This window comes from Trichomycterus rosablanca, chromosome 16, assembly GCF_030014385.1.
Source record: "Trichomycterus rosablanca isolate fTriRos1 chromosome 16, fTriRos1.hap1, whole genome shotgun sequence".
Classification (NCBI taxonomy): Eukaryota; Metazoa; Chordata; class Actinopteri; order Siluriformes; family Trichomycteridae; genus Trichomycterus; species Trichomycterus rosablanca.
The window spans coordinates 18036986-18053544 of record NC_086003.1 but is presented as its reverse complement, the minus strand read 5'-3'; the positions used below and the strand labels follow the sequence as shown (position 1 = coordinate 18053544).

Here is a 16559-nt window from a genome sequence, read left to right as displayed (position 1 = left end):
AAAGTTTCATTTAGAGAGCCAATTGGTTTCACACTTGTAAATAGGTTTATTTATCTTAGCCCATCTCTCACCCTGGTGTGAAAATCACTGGGTCCAGGGCATGGCTTCCCTTCACCACCACCAAGCCTCGCTGCTTGAACCCTGCTCACTGCCAGGGTTGCCAGATTGGAATAACTGTTTATGTCCCGTGGGTGCCCAAAAGCCTTTTTTTATTTTATAATAACCAACCAGTGGGAACTTTTTAAGGGCCTTACATTTGCACTAGACGTTTTCAACCAGTCTGCAGTTACAGAGACAGTTTGTACACTAGAAAGACCTTTAATTACTGGCTGCACAAAGACGACTTGATAATCATCAAAATATGTTTGTATGTTTATCAAAATATAATAAGAAGACATTCAAAAAACCATACAAATAAAGAAATGTATGATGCGAACATTATAACATTTCTGCTTTTATTTACAAAGTTAATCATTGTGTTGATATAAATGTGCAAAAATATTAGGGCTTTCAAAAATGTGTAAAATTTTAACATAACATTTTATTTTGACATAGAAATAAATGTGTACACTTGGCACATAAGGTATAGTAACTGTCCTGCTGCTTTATTGTTGATAATTGTGTTTTGGTTGTCTAGTTATATCTAGAATTTTTTAATTATGGTAATTATGCTACTAAATTTACTCAAACCTGTCCAATGGGCCATTAGGGGCTCCAAAATGCATGTTTATTTATGCTACAAATGGCCCATTATGTGCACAGTGTCCTGTGCTTTTACAAACAACAGCCAGTAATTTATTCATGTTATGGAAAGTGTCCAACAGTGATCAGGTAGACAATGTGTCTCCTGGACCGGACGGCTGGGCTTTCATACACAAATGTACTCCTGAAGAAGAATTGATGTTTATATCCAGAACAGACACACTCCAAGCCTAAACTAATTCCTGTTACTAATTTTTTTTTCAGGTTCTGGACTGCACTAAGGTACACTGAGTCTTCACCAATGCCTGCAGTCAGCTTTTAAAGTGAAGTCTTTCTTATACAAGACATCATTTACCTCAGCAATATGTGGAGCCTCTGTAAGGTCTTCATTACTTTGTGCCTGGCGGATTTTGGGTTATCTAAAAGCATCACACCAGAAGTCCACTTGAAAGGTAACCAAAGCAAATTAAAGAAGAGATTTGGTTTGTGCATTTACCTGATTTATGTAAAGTTATGTAAAGAAGTGTGATATTGAGAGGCTTGATTTCAGAGGAAGTAGAGTAGGATAAAATCATTTGGAGAGAAAAAGAAATATTTTTAAGCTGTAAACAGGGCTACCTGATCCTGCCAAAGCCCAGAGGCTCGGAAGTGTAAATCTGCCTGGTCTGGTGCCAGTGACAAGAGATTGTGGGGAGGTTGGGGAGGGGGGTAGTCTTGGTTGTCTACCTGCCAGGAAGGTATTTTATTATTTTCAAGTGGTGTTATGATGTTTCCCAAGTACTTGCTGCCTCGGGGTAATCTAAGGACTTAAAGACAACAGAACTGGCTTACTTTTGAAAGATCTGACAGAGTTTAACTAAATCTTTAGCACTTTGGGTGACACTACTGGAGAGACTTTGTAGTCAATGTGTTGCTTTGGTATCGATAAGTACAATCAACATATTTAATGAAGCTTTATGAATATAAATAAGTTGACAGTACTAAAACATAACAGAGGAGGTATCCTTTTCTGCCCCCTTATGAGCTTAGTAGCTAAGTCCAGTGCAAATGAAGGTTAAGGGACCATGTGTGACGTTCCTGCCAATGGAAATTAGAGTCATTTGACATCAGTAATACTTTAATATCCTGGCATGCACCACTTTCCTACCTGGAAAACATAAGAAAAGTGTATTAAAACTATAATAAAAAAAAATATTAAAACTGAGATGGTATTATTGGTGTTTTTAAGTGTCTTGCTGGAATTTTCCAAGAAGGAAACTATATTTAAACTAGGTTCTATATTTAAAAAAAATACTTTTATTAACTCTGTTTAGCTAAGGTTTGACAGTTTAATTTGACTGCCAGTGATTTTGCAGTGTTTCCAAGACTAAAAAACACAGTGTAGACCAATGACAACAGTAATTAATATATTCTTGAGACCAAGATTATTAAGGAGACTACAAAAGTTTACTGATTATACCAAACAGACCCAATCAATTCAAACTATTTTAGGCAGTGTGTGCCTATTATTTGCCTGCTGACCATTCACACCCTCTTTTGGGGTCAGATTCAGGCCAGGCACTGATCCATTATGTGAAGTTCATTTGTGTGTTGGTGGTAAAATGCTGTGGTTCAGTTTTGATGGGGGCATTGCTAAGTTGAAGGTTCTTTGCATAAATGCTTATTTTACACACTCACATACACACACACACTGCTGTGCCACCAGGGACCCTGCTGTGAAGTCAAACTAATGCCATCTCACACTGAGAAGCCTAGCTGTGTTTTTCTTTTGTTTCCTGTCCTTTTGCCTGTAATTTACCCCCAAACTGTTACGATCTCTGTGAACAGATGCTTTTATTAGCAAAAGCCCCTAGTTGCATGATTAAGACAGCACTGCTCTGTTAACACAGTTATGCATCTAATTAACCACACTTGTGTAACTGCACTTGTTGTGTTGTGTGGAAATACCACACCGCCAGACTGCCAGGAACAGATGCAGAGGTAAACATCATCATGTTAAAAATGACTTCTTGTTTTATTTCATTGCCCAGATCCAAGAGGATCGCGGCCCACTTTCCACCCGGGCTTCCCTGAGAACACCACTGTATTAGTCGGAGAACAGGCGAAGCTGGTATGCAAAGTCTATCGGCCAGCCACGACACGTCTTCAGTGGTTTAAGAAGGACAGCGATCGCCTGGGGCCTGACGGATCACCACTTTTAAAGCCTCTTACTGTAAGGAAGTAATTCTTTGAGCACTTCAGTAAAATATTTGGGTGTTTGGTAGAGTGAGTCCAATTAAAGATGTGTTTCCCCCACAGCCTATTCAGGAGAACATCTCTAAAGTCAACGTTCTACCTTTAGTGAATGTCACATTGAAGGATGCAGGAGAGTATATATGCATGGCTGAGAACTCTGCTGGACGAACTACTGCCTCAGCCTGGGTGGAGGTCTTAACAAGTGAGTACTTTCATTGAATATTTTGTAATGACTAAAAAGATTCCACAGTGGATGGTTTGGTCATTGCAACTGTCTTCTTTGTTTTGTAGAACATCCTCATTCCAAAGACAAGTCAACAGTTCCCGAAACAGCAACAGGTATGATAAAATCTTTACAGGGTCTTTACAGGGCATTGTTTTTTTCTTTTTGCTGTATCTGAGCTTATTATGCATTTACCAATGTTTCTTTTTAAGACGTTTCTGAGGAACTCAGTGAGGAGTCATCAGAACAGCTCATCTTAGAACCTGGAGACGTCCTAAAACTGCGTTGTGACACAAACCGGCCTGGAGCTATTCACTGGTTCAAAGAAGATGTGCGAGTACAGCATAGCGCTCGTATCCAGATCAGAGGGGGAGTCATGGAGATTACAGATGTGACTTATGAGGACTCGGGGGTGTATGTCTGCATGCTCCGTGGCACCAGAGAGGCTCTGCGGAACTTCACCATCACTGTGACAGGTATGTTTAGTTATATAATGGCAGGAAGTAGTCCAAATATATTAATGCTAACTGTTAACAGGGCTGTACATTAATCCAATGTTATTCCTGTAGATTCATTGGGATCAGGGGATGATGCAGAGGATGACGGTTTAGAGGACTCTGTTTCTGAGTTGGAAAATGACCAGGTCTACTTCTCTAAAGGTTTGTGCAGTGTTTATTAAAACTTCTAATTGAAATTATATAGTATTTTTTACCTATAGTGACCTTTCAAATTGCGTTGAAAATTAAATATTGTTTCTTCTTCAGGACCATACTGGACACACATTCAACGGATGCAGAAAAAGCTCCATGCTGTCCCAGCCGGAAACACTGTCAAATTTCGCTGTCCCGCTACAGGAAGCCCTCTACCTACAATCCGTTGGCTAAAGAATGGCAGAGAATTCAGAGGAGAGCATAGGATTGGAGGGATCAAAGTAAGATGCACTTTAAAACAAAACACACAAATATACATAGATCTAGTTTATTATGTTAAAAATTTGACTGAACTTCAAAACAATTTTTTATTTTTGCCCACAGCTGCGACATCAACACTGGAGCCTGGTCATGGAGAGTGTGGTGCCCTCAGACCGTGGGAACTACACTTGTGTGGTGGAGAACAAACACGGCTCCATCACTCATAGCTACCTCCTCGATGTGCTGGGTAAGCATTGCATTGCATCGAGTAGACAGTAGTATGGCTCCACGCGGACCAACTAAAGCGGGCTTCGCCTCTGTGCATGTCAGAAACAATAAGCATCAGATCAGGGGAATGCAGTGCTAGCGGCTTAGTGGAGCCTCACAGCGAGACAGGCACCAATCGCAACTCGGAGAGGGGTCCGACTCAGGCGCCAGGGATCACCCAGGGCTTCGGATATATAAGAGATATTTAAGAGGGACACAGTAGGCATGACAGGAAAAGGAAGGTTCAGGGTTGGGCTTACATTAGTCTGCGCAGTATGTGTCTAGAAGCACAGTAGGCTGGACATCCAGACCAGTTTTTTAACTGACCTGTGACAGACCTGTTTGTTAACAGTCCGTCTTGGGGTCAACTGCTGTCTCTTAGCAGGGATATGGGGAAAATGAGCAGGCAGGGGGGTGAGCAACTTCAAAGCAACTCTTAACATGCTGTTGGCTCTGAAATCCCCTCATGGAATCAATCAGTGCTTGTTTGTCAAGGTCTTGGGAGCATTACATGTATTTTTTTCCTGCTTTGGATCGTTGATCAGATTAGTATTTACAATTAACTTTTTGCTTTATGAAGGATCTATAGCATTTAAGATACTTTTCTCTGCACATTAAAAGTTTAGTTGAAGTTCAAAAGCAAATCCTAATTTCCAAATCTTTCCTTTTCAGAGCGCTCACCTCACAGGCCGATCCTGCAAGCTGGTCTTCCATCCAACACTACAGCAGTGGTTGGAGGGGATGCCCAGTTCCATTGTAAGGTCTACAGCGATGCACAGCCTCACATCCAATGGCTAAAACACATTGAGATGAATGGCAGCCGTTACGGACCTGATGGTGTACCTTACGTCAAGGTTGTCAAGGTATTTAAAAAGCCCTTTTTCACTTGTAACCTTTTGGCAGAAACCAGTCAAATTAATAGGCAATGGCTACAGCTAGGGCATTACAAATAGAAGAAGTGAAGTCTTTTGCATAGCTTGGGTGTTACTGTTTTATTTAAACATTTGGTTTTATTTTTGTAGACGGGCAGCTTGAACATGTCTGAAGTAGAGGTCCTATATCTGACAAATATCACAATGGAGGATGCTGGCGAGTACACCTGCTTGGCTGGCAACTCTATTGGATACTCCTTCCAGTCTGCATGGCTTACTGTCCTTTCCGGTAAGTAAAACAAGCATAAAACATACAGTCAGTTGGAAATATTTTGCCTTCTTGTAGAAATAATACCTTAAATAAAATCTTTGTGTACAAACAGAGGAAGAAGTGACCAAAGAAATGGACCTTATGGAGACCAAGTATACAGACATAATCATCTACGCTTCTGGATTCCTGGCATTAGTGATGGCCATCGTGATTGTGGTCTTGTGCCGAATGCAAGCTCACCCCAGTCGGGAACACTTTGATGCCCTGCCTGTCCAAAAGCTTTCCAAATTTCCTCTCCGTAGACAGGTAAAGTTGCTCATGTTAGAGCAAGCTGTCTTGAAAATCCATATTCATTAAAATGTATGAATATTAATGTTGTGTATCTTGGATTTTTTACAGTACTCTGTGGAGTCCAACTCCTCCGGGAAGTCCAGTGCCTCTCTAATGAGGGTGGCCCGTCTTTCCTCGAGCTGCTCTCCGATGTTGGCGGGAGTCATGGAGTTTGAGCTTCCTTATGATCCTGATTGGGAATTCCCGAGAGAGAAGTGAGTGCAGCGCACAATAAGATTTAAGTCAATTTAAGTCAGTTTTTATTTAAGAATGATCTGACCGCTGTTGTACCTCTTTTTCTAGTTTAACTTTAGGAAAGCCTCTCGGAGAGGGTTGTTTCGGTCAGGTGGTTAGAGCAGAGGCTTATGGTATTAACAAGGATAATCCAGACCAAGTGACCACTGTGGCAGTCAAAATGCTGAAAGGTGGGTATTTTCTGAAATTGTTGAAAATAAAATGTTATAAGCATTAGAAATTGCTTAATATAAGCTCACTAAACACTGCTCATGCTTATTGATCATCAGATGATGCAACTGACAAAGACTTGGCTGACCTTATTTCTGAAATGGAGCTTATGAAGGGCATGGACAAGCACAAGAACATCATAAATCTTCTTGGCGTTTGCACTCAGGATGGTAAGTTTAACTGAATGACATCTTTCAGCTGACTGCACATTTTACACAAGTTGGTGATCATATTAGTTAGCATTTACTTCTCAGCTAAACAGTCAGATTGTTTTCTTTCTCTTATTTTCCAGCATTCTGTTTGTGTGGCTCAAACAGAGATGAGCTAGCTACACAAGCCAATTAATGTAATTTATTACAGTTAGAATGATAGGTTTACGCCTGTACCACACTAAATGACTTGACCCTTACACAACATTGTCTCCCATAGGTCCACTTTATGTCCTGGTTGAGTTTGCATCCAAAGGCAGTTTGCGAGAATACCTCCGAGCCCGTCGTCCACCCGGCATGGATTACACCTTTGACGTAACCAAGGTTCCAGAGGAGCAGCTTACATTCAAGGACCTGCTCTCCAGTGCCTACCAAGTGGCACGAGGCATGGAGTACCTGGCATCGAAAAGGGTGAGTCGTGGCTAAAAAATCAACCCCTACAACCTCCCTGTGTCTTATCAACACGTCCCATTGTCTGACACACGATTCCAGGAATTCCTCAGTGGAGTGGTGTGTTTACTACTGAGTCCGTCCTGTCTCTGTGGGCTTTGTCCTTTTTAGCACTGTCATAAATCTGTTAGCAAGCAGGCGCTCAGATCTGCCTGCGCACTAGATCACATTACTAGGTCTTTGTGGCCTGCTAAGAATGCAGCAGTCTGAAACCCTTCCATTAAGGGCCGCAAACCGAGGGCTTTTTTGTCCCCTCTTTTTTTCGGTCCCCAAATACCACTTCTATTTAAAATGAAAACCAAAATAAACTTAATAACATGCGTTCAGTTGAGCAGAGACTGGTGTTTTTCCAAAGCCTACGTTTATTTTAAGTCAGACTTGCTTTGGAGCTGAAAGTGATCATAGCTTGTTGATTTACGCTGTAAATAGAAATGTACAAATTATCATTTTTGTCTAGGTCTTGCTGTTTGAAGAGTGATTAAAAGATTAATGTGGTGAGTTTACTGCTATTTAAATTAATAAGCCTTGTTCTCTTTTGTCCTTTTCAGTGTATCCACAGAGATTTAGCAGCAAGAAATGTTCTCGTCACAGAGGACAACGTAATGAAAATCGCAGACTTTGGTTTGGCCAGAGGAGTGCATCAAATTGATTACTACAAGAAAACCACCAATGTAAGTAAATCTCATTTTCCTTTCACTCAAATTCGTTTTTTAATGTCTGTCTGTGTGTATTAAAAGTATTAGCAGTCCTTGTTCATGTAAATATTTGATTTGGCCTGTTTGCGGCCCTTAAGGACAGATGTTTGATTTGTCCCTGCTGATTGGCAGCCAGATGGAAGATAATTGGACAGTCTGGGATGAAGTAGTGGGCAGCAGTGTTTTTGCTATGGTGGAACTGACTGAAATGCTTACCGCTCTGTCTGATTTCAGGGACGTTTGCCAGTGAAATGGATGGCACCAGAGGCATTGTTTGACAGAGTCTACACACACCAGAGCGATGTGTAAGTCTGGCTAATTATTTCTACTATGACAAATAATGTACTAGCCAGAAAAATCCAGAACTTGGAATGTCTAGTACTATTGTATTATAGAGGTTACATAGTGCCCTGACTATTTTTTTAATTCTACCCTATACAGTTGGTCTTTTGGAGTTTTGATGTGGGAGATTTTCACACTGGGAGGATCACCGTACCCTGGAATCCCAGTCGAAGAGCTGTTCAAGTTGTTAAAGGAAGGCCATCGGATGGACAAACCCTCCAACTGCACTCACGAACTGTAAGTGTAACCCTGTACCCTAACAATACTTAAGAATTAAATGAGACATGCTTGTTTGGCAGCATTGCTGTGAGAAGTGAGTGGTTAATTATTCTCTAATTTACTTTTCAGCTACATGAAGATGAGGGAATGTTGGCATGCAGTGCCGACGCAAAGGCCAACATTCAAGCAGCTGGTGGAGGAACTGGACAGAGTGCTGCTATCCATTTCAGATGAGGTAAATATTTTTGAGATTCAAAGTCAAACATCAGTTTTAAATTTTAAATGCAGTTTTCATGCACAATGCTACTTCTTGCACTTCTGGTAGATGCTAACTGCATTTTGTTGCCTTGTACTGAGCAATGACAATAAAGTTGAGTCTATCTATCTATCTATCTATCTATCTATCTATCTATCTATCTATCTTTTTATTTAAAAAAATAATATATTAGCATTTTATATTGGTGTAGTTTATATACTAACTGCATCTAATTTATCTTGCAGTACTTGGACCTGTCTACCCCATTTGAACAGTACTCCCCATCGTGTGAAGACACTTCCAGCTCTTGCTCTTCAGACAACGATTCCGTGTTCACCCATGATGCCTTATCGACTGACCCATGTCTGCTCGGTTATCACGACGTGCGCTCTCAGATAGACATGAAGACGACGCTACGATAAATACACCAGCAAAGGACTTCACTTCATGGATATCAGTGTTTGAATCACATGAGCAGCGGTACAAAGTAAAAATACATAAGGAGTGGACTTCGACCTTCAATTGCTCAGCACAAGGACATTATAATTATGCTTGGCACTATAAAAGCTGGTGATAAAAGACAGCTGGTTGAAACTATTCGGTTGCTTATAAGAATACCTGGACTGCCTGGTAAAGAAGCTGTTCAGTCATGGTTTTAAGTTTAATAATCAATGCTGCTTATTGTGTATAAGTTATCTGAGCAGCACATGAACTTTTTTGAAAAGAGAACATTTATTTTGATATAAAATTTTGATAGCCTTGTTAAATATAAAATCCTTTCTATATAAAGATTATTTTACATTTTTACTATTTAAAGATTTGTCTTAAATCTCAGGATTTCACGAGGTAAAGTTGCTGTAGTGGCAGCAAAATGCCTACATTTTGATTTCCTGTGAATATCTTAAAATATGTTATGTACATACTTTTAAAAAAGACAGTTACGTTCTATAAATTATTATAAAACATGAAGTTAAGGTGTCGGGTGAAGTCTGCATTGAATCCATAAATATCACAATTGTAGTAGCTTTTCTACACTGCCCTTCATACTTCTGTTCTATGGTAAGCTAGTAAGTGTTCAAAAAGTATTCGCTACGGTTTAGTCTATGCTAAGTTTGTTGATCCTGCATTCATAACAAAGCAGATCCCCACTGAAAACAAACTACAAACCAGTAAAGCTTCCTCTGCCTCTCTACTGTACAGAAAGAAAGTGACTAAATTGAATGTGAAAACCACAATTTAGATGAAAATGGGAGAAGTCCTCTTTTGTTTGAGTGTAACCTTTTACCTAGCACAGCTTGTTTGCAGGGTCCAAGCGCAGGCCAAGTTGGACAATAGGCTCATGCAGCTGTAATGGGTGTGACCGTGGGACAGGGTGATTGGGGGGCTGTCTGAGCCTGTGTGCAAATGAGGCACCCCCTTCTTATGGTAATGAATCCAGCTGCCCATCTTTTTCTTCCACTATCTTTTTAATATACAAATGCAAATGCTGCCTTTTCTAAGCAAACTCTGCACTCTTCTTCAGGGATTGCGAGGCCTCACCCGCAAGCTGATAAGGCACTCAACGGTTTGTCAAGTTAATTTACTCATTGCTTTGCGTGCTCGGTCAGGGATGCTCCGGCAAATTCCTTTGGGCACGATATGGCTCTACATGTGCGCATGAGAATGGCTCGACCAGCCAGTTTCTCTTTTGTCTGCAGGGGTGAACTGGTCATCATTTTAGAAATAAAATAGTTTAAAACTTATTATAGGAAACTCTTCTAATAGGGCAGCTACACCAGGGCTTGTTTTTCCTTTAAATACTATTCAATCTGTGGCCTTACAAAGTCAAGTTCTTTTAAGATGAAGAAAGCAGAAAACACATTCCATTTATGCATTTACATAAAATGTATAACAATCAACAATGTTCTTATGCATTTTTCCCTGAGAGAATATTTCAGAAATATTTAATTTATTTGTTTATTGTGTTGTTTTATATTAAATAAAGGATAATTTAAACAACTGAAATCTGTGATACGTTTTAAATACATTATTTTATTTGATAGCACTACATGAATTTTACTTGTTCAGATTTAACTGGCTAAATAACATCATTTCAGATGCAGATCCGCTTCTGTATTCAAATAAATACTTGAATTTTTTAAAGAATTTATATTTGTTATAACTCCCCCTAATATTTTATTTACTTAAATAAATGTGATGTCACTATCATTAAAAAAGAAATTACTTGATTTAAGACTGTAACATTTTAATGGTCTGCTAAACCATTTGGTTGAGCTTACTTAAAGTAAGATGGATTTAAATAATCCTGTTTGGGCCGGATCTACTCTCTGGTTGACATGTACAGTCTAGCCGGAAAGTCTACACACCCCTTTCACCTCCTCCACATTTTATTACATTACAGACTCATTCTACAGTATAATAGATTGAGTTCATTTTTTGTCACAAAATTTTACACAAAATAGCCCACAATGACAAATTGAAAGCAGGTTTTCAGACATTTGTGCTAATTTATTAAAAATCAAAATGTAAAATATCATATGTACACAAGTATGCACATCCTTTGATATGACACCCAAAAGTGAGCTGAGGTGCATTTTGTTTTGACTGATACTGCTTGAGATGTTTCTACAATTTAATTGGAGTCCACCTGTGGTAAATTCAATTGATTGGACATGATTGGAGATTGCCAACACCTGCCTATATAAGGTCCCACAGTTGACAGTGCATATCAGAGCAAACTCCAAGCCATGGGGTCAAAGGAATTATCTGCAGACCTCAGAAACAGGATTGTGTCAAGGCATAGATCTGGAGAAGGGTAAAGAAAAATTGCTGCAGCTTTACAGGTCCCAAAGAGCACAGTGGCCTCCATCATTCGTAAATGGAAAGAGTTTGAAACCACCAAAAATCTTCCTAGACCTGGCCGCCCGGCCAAACTGAGCGATTGGGGTAGTTGGGCCTTGGCCAGGGAGGTGAGCAGGAACCCGAGGGTCACTCTGACAGAGCTCCAGTGTATCCTTGTGGAGATGGGAGAACCTATCAGAAGATCAACCATCCAGGCAGCACTCCACAAATAGCCAAGTTGCCAAAATCTACCCATCAACTATCATCAACAGTAGAGGCAATCTGTCATGAAGCATTGATCCTCACTGAACAAACTATTTGTCTCTGTTGAAAAACTGCATCTTACATTTGTAGTGGATTTATTATTGTGTTTATTTCTTTCTGGGTTAATAGTAAGGTTTCTACCTCAGACATGGTTTTCTGCAATTAAAAAATACTGGACAAGTAGTGACTTTTACCTTGAGATCGTCATATTTTAAGTCTTGCTAAAGCTGCCCTGTCAACTGTAGGTGCTGTAACTGTGAAGTAGAAATGTGTAGTAGCAACAGCAACTTGGCCATGAAGCATTAAGCTTCATATACTCGAAGAATATGAAGTCAAAAACTATTAAAGTTCCGGGAAATTCCGCTAGCACACCAGCGCCAGATTCTAAACTCCTCGGCCTTGCCATCGGTCGACTGGGTGCCATCTAGCGGGTATTATTGGCAGTGCCTGCAGCAGACACGGTTCTGCTATGGCGGGATGACCGGACTATGTGGGTGGGGTCTTCAAACGCTGTGTAAGGACCCTGATTGGCAGATAGAAAGGCGTCTGTGCAGAGTCCATAGTTTAAAAAGGGTTCCACAAAGGGCTGCAATATAGCCACCTTGAATGCAATCAGGGATCCTTCAGCAGCAGAAGACAAATGACTACGCTACATTGGGAGAAAATTGGAGAAAATGCAAAAATATAATAGAAAAAAAATCACTTACTTTGGAAACAGGCAAATTATAATAATGTTTGCCATGTGTTGATTTTATAGAGCCAATTTTACAGTTTATTAGAGGAGAAATCATGGCACTGGCTATTATGAACAGTCAGTAGTTTTTGGTTATAGAAATATCAATGCTTTGGCTTACAGTGATGTTCTAAAAAGCTGTGGGCTTCTGAAAATTGGGGAGGGGGGGGGGCTTTATCTTTGACAGTTCTCATAAACAAAGCACAGTGAATAAAGGTTTGCTAAGGTGAAGGTAAAAGTTGACTGACCTAACCAACTGCAAGCTAGACCTGACCTGGTGGCAGAGTTTAAATGAATCCACACAGTCCAGATCAAAGTTCTCTCAGAACTGTTGGACTGCTAAAAGGTTTTGAAATGTGAAATGGATGTTGAAATGTACACACAGTTTCGGTCATTTCATTTTTCAATAACAAATCTCTGCTGCAACAGTTCCTGACATTCTCCACACCTCTCTATTCATATTATTAACATCCTGTCCTAGTGGCTGCCGTATCAATGCTGAGGCTATCTGAAAGGTCCAGTATGTTTATACTCATGGCTAGCCAGACAGATTAGGAATTACATCATGTCAGATTACATCAGCTGTATGCTTTCCTGTTTCCGTTCTGATTAAGATTACAACACTGCATTTTCAATAATGATCAAGTGCAATCCAAGAACTCTGAAAGGTGAAGGAACTGCATTATGCAGCTCTTGTGTATACATGTATTTCAGAGCAGACTGCAGAAGATTCTCGGCCTAGGTGATTGGAACATTAAACAACTGTCCAACTGCCTTTTTAGAAGAAATTATGAACGTAAAAAATGTTAAAACCAGTGACATGCAGATGGGTGAAATTTGTTTTAATGACATAAAAATGCAACCATCAGCCACCAGATCCACAATCCCACATTTAATACTTGTTTCAATCTTCAAGTGAACTTTACTGTACAAAGTTCCTAAGATAAATTTAGATACCCTTTATGATCAGTAATCAAGTGTACCGAATCAGGCTGTATGGGTGTGGTGAGAAACAGTCCAGATGGTTGTTTACGATTACTGGTGGTGAATGCCATAACAGCCATTCAAAAGTACACATGTGCAAGTGGAAATGGACTATGGCACTGACAGTACAGCACAGAAAGTTCTGGATTTAGATACATACTGTATTGTACTGTAGGGTACTGTACCATGCAAAAGAAAAGGGTGTGACTGGAAATTTTATAATTTTTTTAGTTATTTGCATTAAACTCATAAGTTTTTGCTTTCTTAGTTCAATTAGTAGGGGTAGAAGAGACTTTTGAAAGGTTTCTGAGGTCCAGAGATATGTTGACCTTGGCATGGGCACCCCCGCACACACAGTTTTGATACTTATGCATTCTTATGGAAGTATGCCATGTTCCTAACAAGTTTGGTGTGGAAAGTCGGCCTTGAGCTGGGTTGCTGAGAAGAGTTAGCCTGAAGGGGCAGTAAAGCGGGGTATAAATACTGCGATAAAGCAGACGGTATCCATTTCTCTCCTGTAAAGGAATGTGTGTGTTTGCATTATGAGATTGGTCCTCATGTAATAAATTGATTATTACCCCGGTTGTCTGTGTCAATCTTTAACGGTTATTTTGAATTCCCACAACAAGGGGCTTAAGGTACAGTACAAAATATTATCATCTACACAGAGGAGCACCTTGCAGTTGTAAAAAACAATAATTTCATTCATGTAAAAAGGGCAGCTCTGTCGCCATTTAAGTCTGCCAGGAGGGTTAAAGACCGGACTAATATGGGTGGGGTCTTCGACGCTGTGTAAGGACCTTGGTTAGTAGCTCGAGGCACCTGTGGAGGAGCGCGGAGATCGGTGCGAATACTGGCCTCACGCACAAATTCATCGAACATGTGGGCGAATAAGAAGGGGTTGGTGTACTGCGCACACGTCAGAGGGAGCATGAGGCAGGTGAATATACCCTCCTCGGACACGAGGAAGGCGGAAGGCGACTTGACTACGGAGAGAAAACTATTGGGAGAAAATGGGTAAAATGCATAAACAAAATAGCAAAAAATAAAAATAACTCAAAGTAGATAAAGTAGGGCAGCAGGTAGAACTGGTCCCACAAAGCTCCATTGACTCGGGTCCATTAATGTTTCTGTGTACGTTCTTGCAGTGTCCTCACAGATTTCCACATACACCTTCTACAATATGCCATTAAGTAGTTAAACTGTGTAAGTGTAAACACATATAAATGTGTCGAGACGTTAGTGGGTGTTTTCTTACACTCAGTGTTTCCAGAATGGGCGACAGTCCTAAATCTGGTCAATCAAAAAAGCAACCAGAATGTGAATGAATAAATGAATTGTCTGGACGGTCTTACTTTAACAACAGTTGCTCTAACAGACATTGGGGCAGACACTAAAAAACACTTTATGACCCAGTAAAAATACAAAACAGAGAAAGCCGTTTTTAAAGACAGCCCTGTATTCATTTCCATGCTCTTTACCAGCTCTACCTGCATGGAAATAGGACCTGTCTAGCAGTCTGATAAACAACAAATTAAACACCACATTTCACCACTCCATTCAGCCTGTGCTGAGAGATTAGGGTCATGATGTGAACTCTTCAGAGCTTTACTGCAGTTAATGTTCAACTGCCAAGCACGAGCACAATGCCTTATCTGTGTGTGTTTTCTCTTTCTCGCTATCTGCTGATCGCAGGAAGTATTTGAACACTTGTATATAGACAGTGCCCCTGCGGATAATGCCAGGTGCGTGTGGGCTCAGGAAGTGTGAAGGTTAAACACCCCTGGTAAAATGGTACTATTTTATTTAGACACCCCCCACACACATGCACACACAGGTGGGTGAACGTGGCAGCTCCGTGCATTGGTCCTGCTATGTACAGCTTTCATGTCTACAGACTGATCTGTAAGACACATAATTTACTTAGGTAATCGTCTGTTTTGCAACAGATTGGTGCATCATCCAGGATTTATCTTCATCCTGTGACCAGTGTTTCCTTTAGACCCACTGGGTCTAACCCAAGGCTCTTTTATAAGGTCCACCAAAATTCAGCAGTTCTGGAAAACCAGAGAAACTAGTTCTATATATAAAATCTTATACAGCACATTTAGAATTCCACAGCTAAACTACTGAAAGGTACTATCAAGAAGGATCATGTTACTTTAGTTCTAGCCTTTTATCGTTGCATTTCAGTACATTTTGAAATTGGGTTCTGTTTGTTTCATAGCTTTGGCTAAGGTTTAAGCACAATGTTTTACTTTAGGCTTTACTGAGACTGTGGTACAGCTTACCAGTTAGGATTAGATAAGCCTGTATTAAGTCTGCTTTATATGTAAAATGTAAAATATATGTGGTAGGGGACAAATTAATTTATAATACAAACCAATTCATTTCTGCATCATAAATGAATAAATGAAACATCCTCAGCGAAACTTTCACAGATATGAATTTGAATTAAAGGTAAGGATTTAGAAAAGGGCCTTCTAAATACTTATATTAATTCCACTTTCAGTAGTGCACCTGTTACAAACAGACAATGCTTGACAGTAGGAACAGTACTGTACAATAGACCTATTTGAAGACCTATTTTATGGTAGCCTCTAACTTTATGCCCATGGAAAGCTCACTTGACTGTTCACATTGTCGCCTGTGCTTCAGCAGCTTGTAATGTGTTTTTTTGGATTAAACTGGTTCATCCAGACAAATCTTAGCATGGGGTCTTTATGTACTGTTCCATGTACTTTGTACACCACTGTTCCAAGAACTACTTACAGATCTTATAGACTGAAGTTGCTTAAAAGGGCTCCAAGTAAAAATTTATTTTTTGCTTTAAGTACCCTTTAAAGAACTTTCTAGAGTCTTTCATTTGTGAATAAAGTCAATTTAGGCAAAAATACACCAAAGATGAGGTGCCAATCTTTTGTTGGGTGACACCCACCCACACTTTTACACACCTACCCAATTTATTGCAGCCGATTCACCTTTATGTTTCTCAGGGGTGAGAGAAAACTAGAGAACCTGGTTATTAGTACAGTTTATGTACGTTTTGTACATCATTTTGATAAAGTCTGTTGGTTTGAAATATTTGTTCTTAATAACTTTAATAAAGGCTGCTTAGGTTGTCTATTTTGTTAGCCCACCACAGCTGAGATCCGGGTTTGAATCTAAGAGGTGCTACCGGCCGACTGGGTGTTTACACAGACATGATAGGCTATGTCTTGAAAATGTGGTGGTGGTCAAAGCTCTGCAATATATTGGCGCCATGTCTAGAGTATTCTTGCCTTTCACCC

The 16559-nt window shown here is 40.0% G+C and overlaps 1 protein-coding gene across 2 annotated transcripts; it reads left to right on the top strand.

Moving 5' to 3' along the window:
- The first annotated feature begins 1045 nt into the window (after window positions 1-1045).
- Window positions 1046-9076, top strand: fgfr4 (fibroblast growth factor receptor 4). 2 transcript variants are annotated; one of them, XM_063011925.1, is made up of 20 exons: window positions 1046-1154; window positions 2733-2914; window positions 3001-3139; window positions 3229-3276; window positions 3373-3636; window positions 3730-3819; window positions 3925-4091; window positions 4195-4318; window positions 5011-5201; window positions 5361-5499; window positions 5594-5787; window positions 5881-6026; window positions 6115-6236; window positions 6336-6446; window positions 6706-6896; window positions 7484-7606; window positions 7865-7935; window positions 8072-8209; window positions 8321-8426; window positions 8693-9076. In XM_063011925.1, exons 1-20 carry the CDS (start codon window positions 1067-1069, stop codon window positions 8867-8869), a joined length of 2811 nt encoding a protein of 936 aa, XP_062867995.1. In that variant the 5' UTR covers window positions 1046-1066; the 3' UTR covers window positions 8870-9076. The 2 variants fall into 2 exon arrangements, with proteins under 2 accessions (XP_062867995.1, XP_062867996.1); XM_063011926.1 differs by lacking the exons at window positions 1046-1154; window positions 2733-2914; window positions 3001-3139; window positions 3229-3276 and having other exon boundaries at window positions 3503-3636; window positions 3730-3775; window positions 3917-4091; window positions 5600-5787.
- The last annotated feature ends 7483 nt before the right edge of the window (window positions 9077-16559 follow it).

What these genes read in the sequence shown, in the direction of transcription:
- fgfr4 (XM_063011925.1), top strand. Translation starts at nt 1,067, where the DNA reads ATGTGGAGCCTCTGTAAGGTCTTCATTACTTTGTGCCTGGCGGATTTT. An exon ending in TGGGAATTCCCGAGAGAGAA is followed by an intron (nt 6,027 to 6,114) that starts GTGAGTGCAGCG and finishes CTCTTTTTCTAG; the next exon opens with TTTAACTTTAGGAAAGCCTC. An exon ending in AGTACCTGGCATCGAAAAGG is followed by an intron (nt 6,897 to 7,483) that starts GTGAGTCGTGGC and finishes TGTCCTTTTCAG; the next exon opens with TGTATCCACAGAGATTTAGC.